Consider the following 15,756-nt stretch of genomic DNA (forward strand, 5'->3'; position numbering starts at 1 on the left):
TTTTCACAGAACTAGAACAAAAAATTGTACAATTTGTATGGAAACACAAAAAGACCTCGAATAGCCAAAGCAATCTTGAGAAAGAAAAACGGAGCTGGAGGAATCAGGCTCCCAGACTTCAGACTATACTACAAAGCTACAGTAATCAAGACAGTATAGTACTGACACAAAAACAGAAATATAGATCAATGGAACAGGATAGAGCGCAGAAATAAATCCACACACATATGGTCACCTTATCTTTGATAAAGGAGGCAGGAATATTCAAGGGAGAAAAGACAGCCTCTTCAGTAAGTGGTGCTGGGAGAAGTGGACAGCTACATGTAAAAGAATGAAATCAGAACACTCCCTAACACCATACACAAAAGTAAACTCAAAATGGATTGAAGACCTAAATGTAAGGCCAGACACTATCAAACTCTTAGAGGAAAACATAGGCAGAACACTCCGATGTAAGTTACAGCAAGATCCTTTTTGACCCACCTCCTAGATAAATGGAAGTAAAGGCAAAAATAAACAAATGGGACCTAATGAAACTTAAAAGCTTTTGCACAGCAAAGGAAACCATAAGATGAAAAGACAACCCTCAGAATGGGAGAAAATATTTCCAAATGAAGCAACTGACAAAGGATTTATCTCCAAAATTTACAAGCAGCTCATGCAGCTCAGTATCAAAAAAAACAACCCAATCCAAAAACGGGAAGAAGACCTAAACAGACATTTCTCCATAGAAGATATACAGATTTCCAACAAACACATGAAAGGATGCTCAACATCACTAATCATGAAAGAAATGCAAATCAAAACTACAATGAGCTATCTCCTCACACCTGTCAGAATGGTCATCATTTAAAAATCTACAAACAATAAATGCTGGGGAGTGTGTGGAGAAAAGGGAACCCTCTTGCACTGTTGGTGGGAATATAAATTGATACAGCCACTATGGAGAACAGTATGGAGGTTCCTTAAAAAACTAAAAATAGAACTACCATACGACCCAGCAGAGAGAAAACCATAATTCAAAAAGAGTCATGTACCACAATGTTCATTGCAGCTCTGTTTACAATAGCCAGGACATGGAAGTAACCTAGGTGTCCATTGACAGATGAATGGATAAGGAAGATGTGGCACATCCATACAATCGTATATTACTCGGCCATAAAAAAGAAATGAAATTGAGTTATTTGTAGTGAGGTGGATGGACCTAGAGACTGTCATACAGAGTGAAGTCGATCAGAAAGAGCAATACAAGTCCCGTATGCTAACACATATATATGCAATCTAAAAAAAGAATGGTTCTGAAGTACCTAGGGGCAGGACAGGAATAAAGACACAGACGTAGAGAATGGACATGAGGATATGGAGAGGGCGAAAGGTAAGCTGGGATGAAGTGAGAGAGTGGCATGGACGTATATACACTACCAAATGTAAAATAGGTAACTAGTGGGAAGCAGCCACATAGCACAGGGAGATCAGTTCCGTGCTTTGTGTCCACCTAGAGGGGTGGGATAGGGAGGGTGGGAGGGAGACGCAAGAGGGAGGAGATATGGGGATATATATATATGTATAGCTGATTGACTTTGTTATACAGCAGAAACTAACACACCATTATAAAACAATTATACTTCCAATTAAGAGGTTAAAAAAAAAAAAAGGGAGTAGGATTTAAGACTAAGCAGCATAGATGTGAAATAAAGTGCCTGAAGGAGAAAGGTGAATATTGGGAGCTTGGAATAGGCTTCACAGAGAAGGAGAATTTGGAGATTTGTCTAGACGTCAGGTTTCAACAGTTGGAAATAAAGGTAGGAAAGAAATGTAGAGTATACCTTGGCGAGTTAGTAGACCTTTTTATCTGGGACAGGCAGCTATGACAACTAATGAACTAGCTACATGTACTGGTATCTTAGGTGCACATTGTAAAGCAAAATATCTGTGTGTTCTGCTTGGTTGACAAATGTGTGTTTGTAGTCCTTCCATGCATTAGAATTCAAGCTGTTTATAAAAAATCAAAGCAATGATAATAGGAGAAAATTGCCTTCTTGGATAGAAATGTAGAGTACTAATGTTTATGTATATTGCAGATAAGAATTCAGTTCTTCGAAACAGTGGTCCACAACCTGTTTGGCAGCAGGGCTCAGTTTTGTGGAAGACAGTTTTTCCACAAACAGGGCCGGGGATGGGGGTGCGGCTGGTTCAGGTGGCAATGCATGAAATGGGGAGCGGCAGATGAAGCTTTGCTCCCTTGCCTGCTGCTTACCTCCTGCTGTGTGGCCCGGAGTTGGGGATGCCTGCTTTAAGAGAAATTCAGGGAATGAGACTGAAAAGTTAGAGCAGTTAAGCTCTCTCTAACCTCAGTTTTCTTATTGTGAAATGAGATTGGATGAAATAACTGTGAAAGCTCTTTATAATGATATTTAAAATCAATTATTATTTTAGAACAGCTCAGAAAGGTCCTGTGCTTTCAGCTGCCTTTTAGTGCATTCATGTAATGTGCCAGACATTTTAAAGTACTTTAAATATACTTCATGTAATTCTCTGATCATCATCGTAAGGTGAATATTTTTATTTTAAAGAGAGGAAACAGAGACAAAATGAAGTTAAGTAACTTGCCTGAGGTTACAGAGCTGTTAAGAGGTGGGGCTGGCGTTCAAATCTATGTTACTACCATTCTGCTGTGGTACCTTTCTAGGAAACTGTTGAGACTTGAAGATTCTCGTGAAAGGTGGTACATACCAGAATCTGGGAGAGGAGAAGGAACAATTTCACATGCATGCCCCGACACATTTTTTTTTTGCCACACTGCACAGCATGTGGGATCTTAGTTCATACCCCCTGCAGTGGAAGCGTGGAGTCCTAACCACTGCCACCAGGGGGGATTACCGCTGCCCCCCCCCCGCCCCAGCAACACACACATATTTTTATGTACTTGCATTATGATTTGTGTCTTGGTTCCTCTTTCCCAAATGATGAGAATTTTTATTTATGGAGTGAGTTGTGAACAGCATGAAGGCAGAAAAGTTGTGAGCCACTGGGTCTTATTGCTGTCAGAGCACACTCAGGCAAGTTTGATTACAGATTAATACTTATAAAATGTAATAACTTGGTCCATTTAATGTATATCATTTAATATGCCTCCTGAGTATTTGATGTTTTTTTTTTTGTTGTTGTTTTTTTTGCGGTACAAGGGCCTCTCACTGTTGTGGCCTCTCCCGTTGCGGAGCACAGGCTCCAGACGCGCAGGCTCAGTGGCCATGGCTCACGGGCCCAGCCGCTCCGCGGCATGTGGGATCTTCCCGGACCGGGGCAGGAACCCGTGTCCCCTGCATCGGCAGGCGGACTCTCAACCACTGTGCCACCAGGGAAGCCCTGATGTGTTTTCTTTATGAGATAAGGAGAAATGTACTATTTTGTTTGCCTTTCTGAATTAGCTTACAAGGCAGATCAGTTTTAGGTTTTTAAAAAATAACTTCTCTGGGTTTTCTGTTACAATTTTCTTTCTCTACTCCTTGTTATTCCCTATCTCATGTTTCTTTCCTTCTTGTCTTGATGGCTTTATAATGTCTATTATTTTAAAATAATGCATGCCAAAATCTTTTGAATGTTAATGTGTGTAAATAGTTAATGGAGTAAAGTGATTGTAGGTTAATGGGTTTTATTTTATCTGGCTAGAAATCCATTGGGTTTTCTTAATTTGAGACTTTTAGCATTTATCAGCCATTACTCTTTTAACATTGCCTCTCCCTTATTCTGTTGTCTTCATGTAGAATTCTGGGGAGGTATATATGGACCCCTTCTTCTATCTTACATGTCTGTGAATTTCTTTCATAGTGTTTGTCTGTGCTGTATTCTGGATAACTTTTTCAGATCTACCAGTTCACCAGTTTTCTCTTTAACTGTATCAAGCCCTGTCCATTTGGATTATAATTTAATTAGTATAGCTTTATTTCCAGATGTTCTAATTGGTTCTTTTCAGAATCTGCTTTTAGATAGTTGCTTTTTCCTTGATATTTTAAAATATTCATTTATTTCTTTCAGCATATAAAGACATACTAATTTTGTGTTCTGTAGTTGATAATTCCATTGTCTACAGTCTCTGAATATCTGATTCTGATAATCGTGTCTAATGTTCAATAATAGTAACTGGTTTTCTTATGTGTTTTTGATTTTTTTTGATTATACTTGTTGAGATTTTTATCTATGGGAATCATTTGCTTTAGCCAGACATTTGGGTACTCCAATCCTAGACCAGTTTAAACTGAATTCTCTCTTGTGTCATTTTGGAATAAAAAAGATAATGTTATTAACAGTAGTCTCCAAATCTGCTTGAGGGCCATGTCATGGTAATTTTTCTCTCTCTCGTTTCTTGAGGTAGTGTCTGTAGATCAGTAATTCTGCTGTGGAATAAGTTAATAAGTGTTGTATTAAAGAAAGATAGTAGTTTATTTAGCCAAATAATTTTGGTAAACATCAGGTTGAATGATGATAAACAAGTTGTTTTTTTTTTCCACAATAGAGCTTCTCGGGGTATCTTATATGCAAATAGGAGTTTTGATGCTCAGTAGATGTGTACATTAGGCAGAATTTTCCTTGTCCCACTCTGTTCCCTTTTTGGGGGATTTGGGTATATATGTGAAGCATCTCACGGGACCAATGGGAACAATAGAGCATACTTTGGCAAATATAAGTCTGCCCCCTGATACCCTTGGCTTCTGCATACTGCCTTCTCACGGGCTCTGCCTCTGTGTTTACACACTCTGTGGCTCTGTGTGTGTGTGTATCTATCTTGTATTTAAACACCCTGAAGGAAGATGAGGTTGTATCTGGTAATCTTTATCCCCAGAGTAAGACATTGTCGTTGGCTAGAGCTCTTATATCTCATAGGCCACTGGTCAGTGTTGTTTGGACAAGTTGGCCAGGTACCTAGTTCAGTCTAGAGGGGTAGATTCATAGGACTTTTTTGGGGGGGGGGTAGGTTTTCTTTTTATTTTCTGTGTCTACCATTCTAATGTAAACTTCCTGAGACCATATGTGTCTTATTTATGGTTCTTTCCTCATGTCTTAACATAGGAACTGATATATATTAGATACAGAATTAGTATATGTGGAGCTTTTTAGCCTGGCAAGCCCTTGTGGTCATCTGAGAGTTCATCGTTCTGTAACCTTCAGTATCTTTTGAATAGAAACTGGTTCTGTCAGACTTTATAAACATCCAAAGTGAAAAGTAAGTTCTTTTGAATATGCTATTACTTTATCTTAAAAGATCATTTCCTTGTTTAAGATTCATTTCAGATGCCACAGTCTTGGTGAAGCTATGATATTTCTTTTTTTTTTTTTTTTTTTTGGATAGCTTTTTATTTAAAAATAAATTTAGGCTTATAGAAAAGTTGCGTACACCCAAAGCTATGCTATTTCTCAGATGCTGTTACTATTCCATGCTTGGTGTTCCTCCATGCACTTTGTACGTGCATCTTTCAGTACACGCCTCATGGCTCATAGTATTGTTGCTTTTTTGTCTTCCCAGCCAGTCTCTGAGTTCATTGAGGGTGGAGATGCTGAATGGAAGCTTAAGTAATACGTGTGTGTAGTTAAGATCTTATCAAGCATTTAAAATATCTATTTCCTGGAGAAGGGAAGGAGAGAATCATAGAGGGGCAGTCTGAGCATCTAGAAGATACTTTGGTGTTTGTTAGATGTGGGCTAATGAAAGTCAGTTGGGAAGAGAATTCAGCTGTGATTGAGTGAGGCACTTGGTGTGGCACTTTTTTTTTTTTTTTTTTTTTTTTGCGGTACAAGGGCCTCTCACTGTTGTGGCCTCTCCCATTGCGGAGCACAGGCTCCGGATGCGCAGGCTCAGTGGCCATGGCTTACGGGTCCAGCTGCTCCACGGCATGTGGGATCTTCCCGGACCGGGGCACGAACGCGTGTCCCCTGCATCGGCAGGCGGACTCTCAACCACTGCGCCACCAGGGAAGCCCTTGGTGTGGCACTTTGACATACACTCTCTTACTGAGTTAATTTGACCCTCACAGTGAGCTGTGAGAGAGCTGCAATCTCATCTTACAGTTAAGGAGACTAAGTGGTTCGCCCATGGTCACACTCGTCCAGTAATAGTAAACAGCTTACACAACGTCGAATGAGGGAGGGACTGAGTCTGACTGCAGCCCCATGCGGACGCGTCCTCCCTCTGCTGCCTAGCGGTACCAGCACCAGATTGCGATGGTGAGCTTTGCGGATGTTTTCATCTTTTAGGGGAATGCTGTCCATGAGAGCATGTTTCTATTTTTGAAATGGAAACCAGTGAGGAAGTATGATTTATTAATAAAAATCGACTGTAAGCCAATGTCAGAATGTGTTTTTCTCTTTGAACTGAGGTATGTATGTATAGACATAAGTTGTTTTGACTCTCCTTTTTACCCTAATTTCAAATAGCATTACAACCAAACAAAATAGCATGAATCTCCTTCGACGCTGTCATGTTTCTCCATGATTTCTACGGCGAATCAATTTCAGTAGTTAGCTTATTTGAAAGTAGTTGTCGTTTAGTCAGAGGTTTCCTAGAAGTAATAAGTTTGTTTGGAAACTATATCTGATTAAAGGCCAACTTCTTATATAAGCGTCCATCGAGTTCTTAGTGTCTTTCTAAATAAGAAGATAATCTCTGCTTTATAGTAGATAGAATATCTTCTGTGACTCATTTCTACCTCATTATAAATGCATAGTGTGTGATGAACAAATAGATGCGGCAAGAGCTGTAATAGTTTTCTCCCTTTGTTGTCTTAGATAAGGACACTTCCTAATTACAAAGTAGGCACTGAAATTATAACTGTGGTCAGTCACTATGAGGCTGAGTAGGTAAATGTCACCTCATTTGAAATAAGTATGTCACACAGAGTACACTGTAATATTGTATTTTTAGTAGATTCAACAAGCACCTATTATGCTGGGTATTCTACTCACTGGAGATTGAGGCGTGAACAATGTTGTTGAAATTAATGTCAGAGAAAGTGAAGTCTATCGTAGATTATTGATTACCTTTGAAATATTCTTTGCTGTTGTTTGCAACCAAATCTCCTCACATCTACTCCAGGCTCTTATGAAGAAGAGATAATGGATTTTACTGCACATTTAAGAAAGTAACAACCATGATATGAGTCACCTTCTCCTCATAAAGTTAATTTAAAATACCTCCAAACTCATTCTTAATTATTTAGATTAATCATCGCATGCAGACCAGATAGTGAAATTCAGAACCTTTCATTTTAAAAGTTCAACACAAAATTTCAGGTAAGTGAAGTTAGTCATTTTTCACGTTATAAAGCTCTCCAGCTTATAATAATAAGAGCCAATCTTGGTTAAACCCTTACTGTGTGCCACACACTGTTCTAAGCTCTCATTATGTATTATAACTCATTGAGTACTTACCACATCCTGTGTGGTATATTCTGTTATCCCCATTTCACAGATGTACAAATTAAGGCAAATAGAAGTTAAGTGTCTTGCCCCTGGTCACATAGATTATAAATAATGGAAAGGTATTTAAAACATTGGTATTTGGAATCCGGAGCCCAGTACTCTTATTTACTACAGTATTATTTGCACGTACTTAAATATGTGGACACATAAACACATACCTGTTTTACATGTACTGAGTCATGAATCTGTAGTGGTGTGGATAGCACGTTTCTTGAAATGTTGAAATAATGTAATCTGTGTGGCATTCTCCCTTTTCCCTCTGCTATTTAATGTAATCCCACCTTTTAATAAAAAAAAGTTACTATATAAAATGTTTGATAATAAAAGTTGCAGATTCTCCCTCACAGGTCCTTCAGGCATGGATTTCTTACCTGTGGTTTAACAAGAGGAGGAAGAAAAGATTAGAGGAGAGAAACACACTCTTGAACTGAGTTTCTGTGAAGACTTTATCTTTTGAAACCCCTTATCAGAGTTGTCCTGATTTGAAAATGAAATGTCTTTTATATCTTGTTCCATTTTTAAAGATGTTTGTGTGGGAAACATTCATTTTCACACACTGGATGAACTAACTAGTAGACATTTTGATAGTGTGAGGGCATTCATCTTGAAGATGAACAAGTCTGCTGGCTTGTTCCTTTCTCACTCTCAGTCCATGGGTTGCTTATATCCACGCAGGGCAGGGAGGCGTGTGTCTAACCTGACGTTGCAGTTGGGGGTTCCCAGGGCCATGCATCTTAGTTGGAGTCACCACTTTATGTTTTGCCATTGATTAAATAATGAGCTTTTCTTCTATGGCTGTCACAGGCTTTTGTATCTCTGTTGATAGCAGCTTCTTCAATTAAAAAAAAAATAAAACACAACAAAGCAAGGCAAAAATAGGTTAAATCCTTAGAGACAGCTGATTTATTGTCTCAGTCCCTTTCCCTTATATTTTTAAGATTTGTTCTAAAGAGTGAATCATTCTTGAGAAAGAGTGTAGCTTGTATTGAAAAACATAATTTCTACTCTACAAATATCTTGGAACAAAAATGAAACCCAGGGGCTTCCCTGGTGGCGCAGTGGTTGAGAGTCTGCCTGCCGATGCAGGGGACACGGGTTCGTGCCCCGGTCCAGGAAGATCCCACATGCCGCGGAGCGGCTGGGCCCGTGAGCCATGGCCGCTGAGCCTGTGTGTCCGGAGCCTGTGCTCCTCAACAGGAGAGGCCACAACAGTTAGAGGCCCGCGTACCGCAAAAAAAAAAAAAAAATCAAACCTAAGTGCTGATGGGATGAATCGTGTTAGGATACATTGAGGAATGGAGCTAAATGATTTTCCTGGGGAGAGTATACCTTGTAGACATGACATGAGCCATCTTGAGGAACTGAGGGAGGCAGCTTGGACATATTTTTGAACTATTTGAAAACGAATAAGTGAACTCTTAGCATTTTACTTTTTTTAGTTTTTGAAATATTGACATGGAGTAACAGTAAAGCATAGAGGCTGATCGTGCTTCCGTTTTAGAATTTATGCTTTATGTGTGTGTTGGGGGAGTCTAAAGTGAAAAAGTTATGAGTCACTTTTCGGTATTGTTATAAAAGAGGATTGGAATATAAATATTTCATATTAATTTATGCTAAATAATGTTATCTGATATGATGCCCTTGGTTTACAGTACTCACAGACTCATTAGTGCTTGAAAAGTAAAGATATTGTTCTTTTTCCTCAGAAACGTGCTAAGGGACAAGTGTTATTTGACAGAGTGTGTGAACATCTCAATCTCTTGGAGAAGGACTACTTTGGACTTGTGTTTCAGGAGAACCCTGAGCAGAAAGTAAGTGGAGTTATTTCAAGTTTGTTTATATCATCTTAGAAAAATACTGTGGGTAACCTGTGTAAGATTTAGCTTTCAAATAACTTATTTTATGTTTTTACTATGACATATTTTATGTTCATGGGAGAAATTTGGAAAGATTGAAAACTTGTGTTTTCATGTATAACTTTTTGCTGTTGTGTGTTTGTATGCTTTTCTACTTATATCGTAAGCAGACAGAATTGATATCTTATACTACGTTAATTGTTAGAAACTGAAAGAACCGGTTTTAAAATTTTTATGTTGAATTTTTAGCTCTTGAATTCCCCTGTATGCTAGGAATTAAGCTTGTCTGAAAAGCAGGGAAGGAGGCATATTGGAAGAAATGTCAAGGGAAACCCATTTGTACTTGTCTGGAGAGAGTGTTTGCCTTGCTGAACAGATTAGTGGTTGTGTGGGGTGAAGGTGTTCCTTGCCCTGTGGTGTGGGTTATTGGGGGCCAAAAGAAAGGCAGGGCCCCGCCTGACTCAGGTGGTAGAGTTGACCAGCCAGGACCCTGTGGAGATCTGCCTGGCACCGGGAGTGTGTTGAGATTGTTTCTGCTCCAGGAATTTCCCAAGCTACTACTAAGCAGGATCATCAGAGTGCTCTAATGTTTGATGCTAATTCCAGGGACCTTCAGGGCTTCTCCGTTTCATAAACATATTAAAGAGAGAAATATTTACCAGTTCTGGCAATTAACCAGACTTTAACCTCTAGCCTTGTGTCTTAGTCAGTTTGGGCTTTTGTAATAAAGTATTGTAGACTGAGTGGCTTATAAACAGCACACATGTGTTTCTCATAGCTGGGGAGCCTCGGACGGTCAGAATCAAGGTGCCAGCCAATTCAGTGTCTGGTGAGGGCCCCCTTCCCGGCTCGTGGACAGGGCCTTCTCATGGTGTCCTCACATGGTGGAAGGAGGGTTGCACCCTAAAGTGAAGCCCTTTTAAGTCTGTTAGATGGTGGCTGTGGGCAGACGCACTGTGATCGTTCTGTCTGAGGATGCATAGGGCACTTGGTCACAGTGCACTTTCCAGCGCCTAACATTCACATCACAGTCAGTTGGTAGATGGATATAGGCTGTAAATTTTATTTGCCCGCATGCCATCATTATTTGTATTTATACATCCTGGTAATGAAATGTAGGGTACTAAGAGTGATAATTATATATAAATTAAATTTTCTCAACTTACTTAGTTTGAAACCTTTGATACCTAATTGGTGGTTTAATTCTACAATTAAACTAAAGACCATTAAATTGCATGCGGGCCTGCTGAATAGTGTGTGAGCGTTCTCATCAGAGCTCTGTTTAGAGCACTTTTCTTAGAAGTAATAACATAGTAGACATTCGACTAAATAAACTGGGTGCTCTTTTTAGACTTTAAATTACAAGGTAGTCTTGACAATGTTTGCAGCCATGTGCCCTCTGTTGGCCCTCAGAGCTGCAAAAGAGAAAGTGATGGAAACTTGGCTGTCGTTACCCACTTTTTCTGCGATTACATTTTGGTACATTCACAGGAGCATTTAATCTTTTTAAAAAAGGAAGACCATCTAATATGTTGTAGAATATGTAGAATAACATGTTCTGTTAGTAGAAATAGGATATGCTATATTAAGACATACGGTATTTCTGGAACAGTAGATTTGCGTGAGAAAGAGCGGTGCTTAGATAGAAGGATTCACTATTTTTTATTTTGCTGACTCTTATATGTCTAATACGTATCTTTCACCTGAATCTCAGACTCATATACTTTACTGCCTACTGGACACTACACTCAGTTGTCTTAAAGCAAACGCCTCATCTTCCTCTTAAACTTCATTTAAGAAGTTCCCTGAAGAGTGAGGAGTGGTTCCTTCTACTTTTTATACAAGTTCTGTCTTTTCTACCTGCTAACATCCCTCTTCTGGTTCTCTTTGTGCACAGTTCTTGCTTTGGTTTAGGCTCCTGTCATCTCTTGCTTTGACTATTTTATTAGCCTCCTAACTGGTCTAACTGTCCAGTCTCAGGCCTCTGTGATCATTCTTCACCTTGCTGCTAGATTGAACTCTCGAGAAGGCATATCCCATCTTGGCACTCATTGGCTTCAAACCATTTAATGGATACAGTCTAACCCTCTTAGTGTGAATTACAGTCCTGGTCATGTGACTTGTGTCCACTTCTTTACCTCCATTTCTCAGTAACCTCTCACGTACAGTCCGTATTGAACACACTCCAAATTTCTCTCCTAAGGGGAGCTTTGCCAGTCCGTACTATACCTGCTTGAACATACTATCCCTTACAATTGGAATATCCTTCTCATTTTTTTGGTATCTGAATGTCCACTCTTCCTTAAGATCCAACTTAGGTATCCTACTCTGTGAGATTTTCCTTGACTGTTTTCCATCACCATCCCTCCTGCCCCCAACTCAAGGATTGAGTTGACAGTTCAGTCATGTAGACATTTAGCACAAACCTTATTTGTTTATCAGTCTTTCTCCCCATTGCTCTAGGAACTTCTTAAGGGTAGAGGCCTTACCTTTTATCTGTGTAACATCTGTATATCTAGACATTATCAAATATTTTTAAAATACCACCTGTGTGCCATCTCACACCCATTAAGATGGCCACTATAAAAGAACAAAACAAAAACCCCAGAAAATAACAAGTGTTGCCGAGGATGTGAAAAAATTGGAATCCCTATGCGCTGGTGATGGGAAGGTAGTATGGTGCAGCTATTAGGAAAACAGTAAAGAGGTTACTCAAAAAATTATAAGTAGAATTACCAAGTGATCTAGCAATCTTCTGGGTATATATCCAAAAGAATTGAAAGCAGGATCTTGAAGAGACATTTGCACACCTGTGTTCATTGCAGTATTACAATAGCCAAGAGATAGAAGCAACCCAAATGTTTCTTGATGGATGAATTGGATAAACGAAATGTGGCATATACAAGGTGTGGTGAATGGAATGTTATTGAGCCTTAAAGAAGGGAATCTTGGGCTTCCCTGGTGGCGCAGTGGTTGAGAGTCTGCCTGCTGATTCAGGGGACACGGGTTCGTGCCCCGGTCCGGGAAGATCCCACATGCCACGGAGCAGCTGGGCCCGTGAGCCATGGCCGCTGAGCCTGTGCGTCCGGAGCCTGTGCTCCGCAACGAGAGAGGCCACAACAGTGAGAGGCCCGCAAAAGAAGGAAATCTTGTTCATCCTATAACATGGATGAACCTAGAGGATATTATATTGAGTGAAGTTAGTCACAAAGAGACAAGTACTGTATGAGTCCCTTATCTGAGGTATCCTTAGTCAAACCCATGGAAACAAAGTAAAATTGTGGTTGCCTGGGAGTGGGGGGAGGAGAAAATGGGAAGTTGTTGTTCAATAGGTATAGTTTGTTTTGCAAGATGAAGAAGTTCTAGAATCTGTTGCATAACAATGTGATATAGTTAGCGCTACTGAACTGTACACAAACAATTGGTTAAGAGGGTAAATTTTTATGTTACGTGTTTTTTACCACAATTAAAAAAATACTACCTGTGTGCAAACCAGTGTACTTCTGCAACTCTAGCAGTAAATAATTAAGACACAGACCCTGCCTTCATGGATGTCCCCACTTAGTCCTAGTTGAGAAGACCGAGTTAAAAAAACCTGAATTACACAGTTACTAAACTTTGATTACTGTTCTACAGGAAAGATTCAGGTTATTAACGGGGAAGACTTTTTAGGAGAGAAATGATGCTTAAAGAGAGATCTGAAGCGTGAGTGGGCTTTGGGCGAAGGGACATGGGAAGCACACACACAGGGCCCTGGGCAGGAATAGCTGACTGCTTGCTAAATGGAAAGATATCTGTTGTGGTTAATGGGGGGAGACTGGGTGTTGATAAGGGGTCAGATTATGCAGGGCTATCTAGGCTATATGTCTGTATTTCAAGGCTTGGGAGATCTCCTTTATCCTAAGGAAAATGATTAGTCACTGATAGGCTGACACAGTGATGTAAGACAACCAGTCTTGCCTTTAAAAAGGTCTGAGAGAGGGAATATGAGCAGGTCTGCTCACCCAAAGCACAAAAGTAGCCTCAGTTGAGGTTGTGGTAGTGAAAGTAGATGAGCCAGTGATTTAGGAGAGATGTGGATTGCTGTTGACCGTCCGGCTGAGACTGGAGATCATAGAACTGTGATGGCAGCAGAATACATTGTTGTGTGCTTCTCTAATTGCTCTCTGCACCCTGGGTATAACAGTGGAGAAGTGGGGTATTAAAGGGGAGTTGGTTATGTTCACGGTGGTTATGGTTAAGAGGGCAAAAGATTGAGAAAACTGGAGATCCTGATGCACAGGTTGTCAAGCTGATTATTCATAGGATCACAGGAACATAACTGAAGCTGAAGTGGGCTGATAGGCTGGGTGAAAATGGCTGGGACCAAGGGATGAAAGTCCAAAGAAGTCGACAGGCAGGTACAGTGAGAATAACTGGCTAGAAGACTTAAAAGAGGAAATGATTGCATCTGAGAATGGAACAGTGACATCTAATGAGGTGGAGAACTCTGTGTGGTGACATGACTGAGTGTTCAGCTATGAAAAGGGATGGCTGAGGTCAAGGAGAGGCTAAGGTCATTAGGGCAGAGACTATTAAGATAAGGTTAAGTTTGGAGGGGTTCTCCATAAGATTCTCATTGACAAAAAAGCTAATACTAAACAGGGAACTCATAATTCCTTATTTTACTCTGTAGTTTCTCTTACAAAATTCGAGATGAAAATGCTCAGAAAATTAGGCACACACTTTGTTATCTAGGCTTTAACTATAGAACAGTGGGAGAATAAACAGCAGGGTGTCCTTTCTGAAATACTCACTTTTCAGGAAATCAGTGCTCACATGTGATTGGCAATATATTTAATCATTCATATATAATCTGATTTGCCTTTGTAACTTTTGTGTTGTATATATTTTGTTTTATTCCTTCTTGCTTATGTAGACAAAATCCAGTCCTCAAGATGTCTGGGCTAAAGAACTCTTATTTTTCAAATATAGATTTGTATCGTGTCCTTTTTTTTCCATAGAAAATTATTACTATTGCACCAACTCAGCTCATGCAATTTCAACAATAGGATACTATAGGAAATAGGAATTTAAACTGCTTTTTAAAATGCTGAATATTATCTGTATTTATGGATGTTTTCAGTCACTGATCATTTCAAGATATTATAATGTAAAGCCATGGTTATTTGTATGAAAATTTTCCATGGAAAGGAATATCTCATCTTATTTTAGTGTAGTGCTGTGTGTCTCTCATGGTTGGAAGCCTTCCACTTTACTCTTGAGTATGAACATCTATCATTATTAGTGTTAGAACTTTTTAATGTCTGTAGAGAACTCATGTAAACTTTACTATGGAAAATTTTGTTAGAAATATGTGACATCAAGCAACCTGTTTTTCTTTTATACACAGAATTCCCAGTCCATGTAGTTCTTGTATTCATGTCTAAATGGAACCATCATTAAGGATTTTGGACTATCTTTAAAGGGAAAATATTGTCTTGAATTTTTGATGTTAACAGAGTTTGGCATCTGGCCCAGGGATTTTAATGTCATTTTGCTTCAAGTCATATTGAAAGGGGAGCTTGTTTGAAGTGTAGTTGATATCCACAGCTAACTTTATGAAAATTGGTTAACGCATTTCTCTGACCATTTCCTCCCCCAGAAACTAGAATTAAAAACTCTCGTATTAAACTGTTTGTCACATATAAACTATTCTTTAATAAAATTCTATATCCAATCCAGTTACACCTTATAATACCGCAGACAGGTGTTGGAATCATGTTCTCCCAGATGCATAGTGAATGTTTCAATGTAACAGAGGGCCTGTAAGGTTTCTGCTAACACCAACGTGATGGCAGTGTTCTTAGACTTAATTTAGACAGAGGTATAATAAAGGGGATCTGCTTCAGTGCTATAAATTCTTTTTTTTTTTTTTGCGGTACACTGGCCTCTCACTGTTGTGGCCTCTCCTGTTGCGGAGCACAGGCTCCGGATGCGCAGGCTCAGCGGCCATGGCTCACAGGCCCAGCCGCTCCGCGGCACGTGGGATCCTCCCGGACCGGGGCACAAACCCACGTCCCCTGCATCGGCAGGCGGACTCTCAACCACTGCGCCACAAGGGAAGCCCCAGTGCTATAAATTCTTAAAGGAAAATGCAGATTTTAGACAAAATTATTCTTTACTTTTAACATTTGGTAATAGGGTGTGTGTTGGATTAAGTTTGATTTCTCTCACCTGGCAAAATTGACAAGCACCAATTTTGAAGGCATGGCTAGGCATTTTAAAAACTTCTAACTCTGGGGTCTTAGCATCTACCCTGAAGGAGAATTAGGTGAGATAGATATCTTGGGGAGGGAGGGAATTAAAAGATAGATTTTGTGACTGTATCTTGAGTTGTTTTCTAAATCCAGTGTGGTCAGTGGCCCAAGACAGGCAGCTGGCTGCA

At 39.7% G+C, this 15,756-nt stretch overlaps 1 protein-coding gene across 11 annotated transcripts in view; it reads left to right on the forward strand.

Annotated features, from left to right (window-relative positions):
- The window catches only part of EPB41L2 (erythrocyte membrane protein band 4.1 like 2), a 214,652-nt gene that overhangs the window by 126,719 nt on the left and 72,177 nt on the right, over positions 1-15,756 (forward strand). For all 11 annotated transcript variants that reach the window (XM_060029959.1, XM_060029961.1, XM_060029969.1 and 8 more), the window contains one exon: positions 9,180-9,284. In XM_060029959.1, the coding sequence (XP_059885942.1) occupies positions 9,180-9,284 (105 nt within the window). The remainder of the gene's footprint in view (positions 1-9,179; positions 9,285-15,756) is intronic.

This window comes from Delphinus delphis, chromosome 14 (genome assembly GCF_949987515.2).
Source record: "Delphinus delphis chromosome 14, mDelDel1.2, whole genome shotgun sequence".
Lineage (NCBI taxonomy): Eukaryota > Metazoa > Chordata > Mammalia > Artiodactyla > Delphinidae > Delphinus > Delphinus delphis.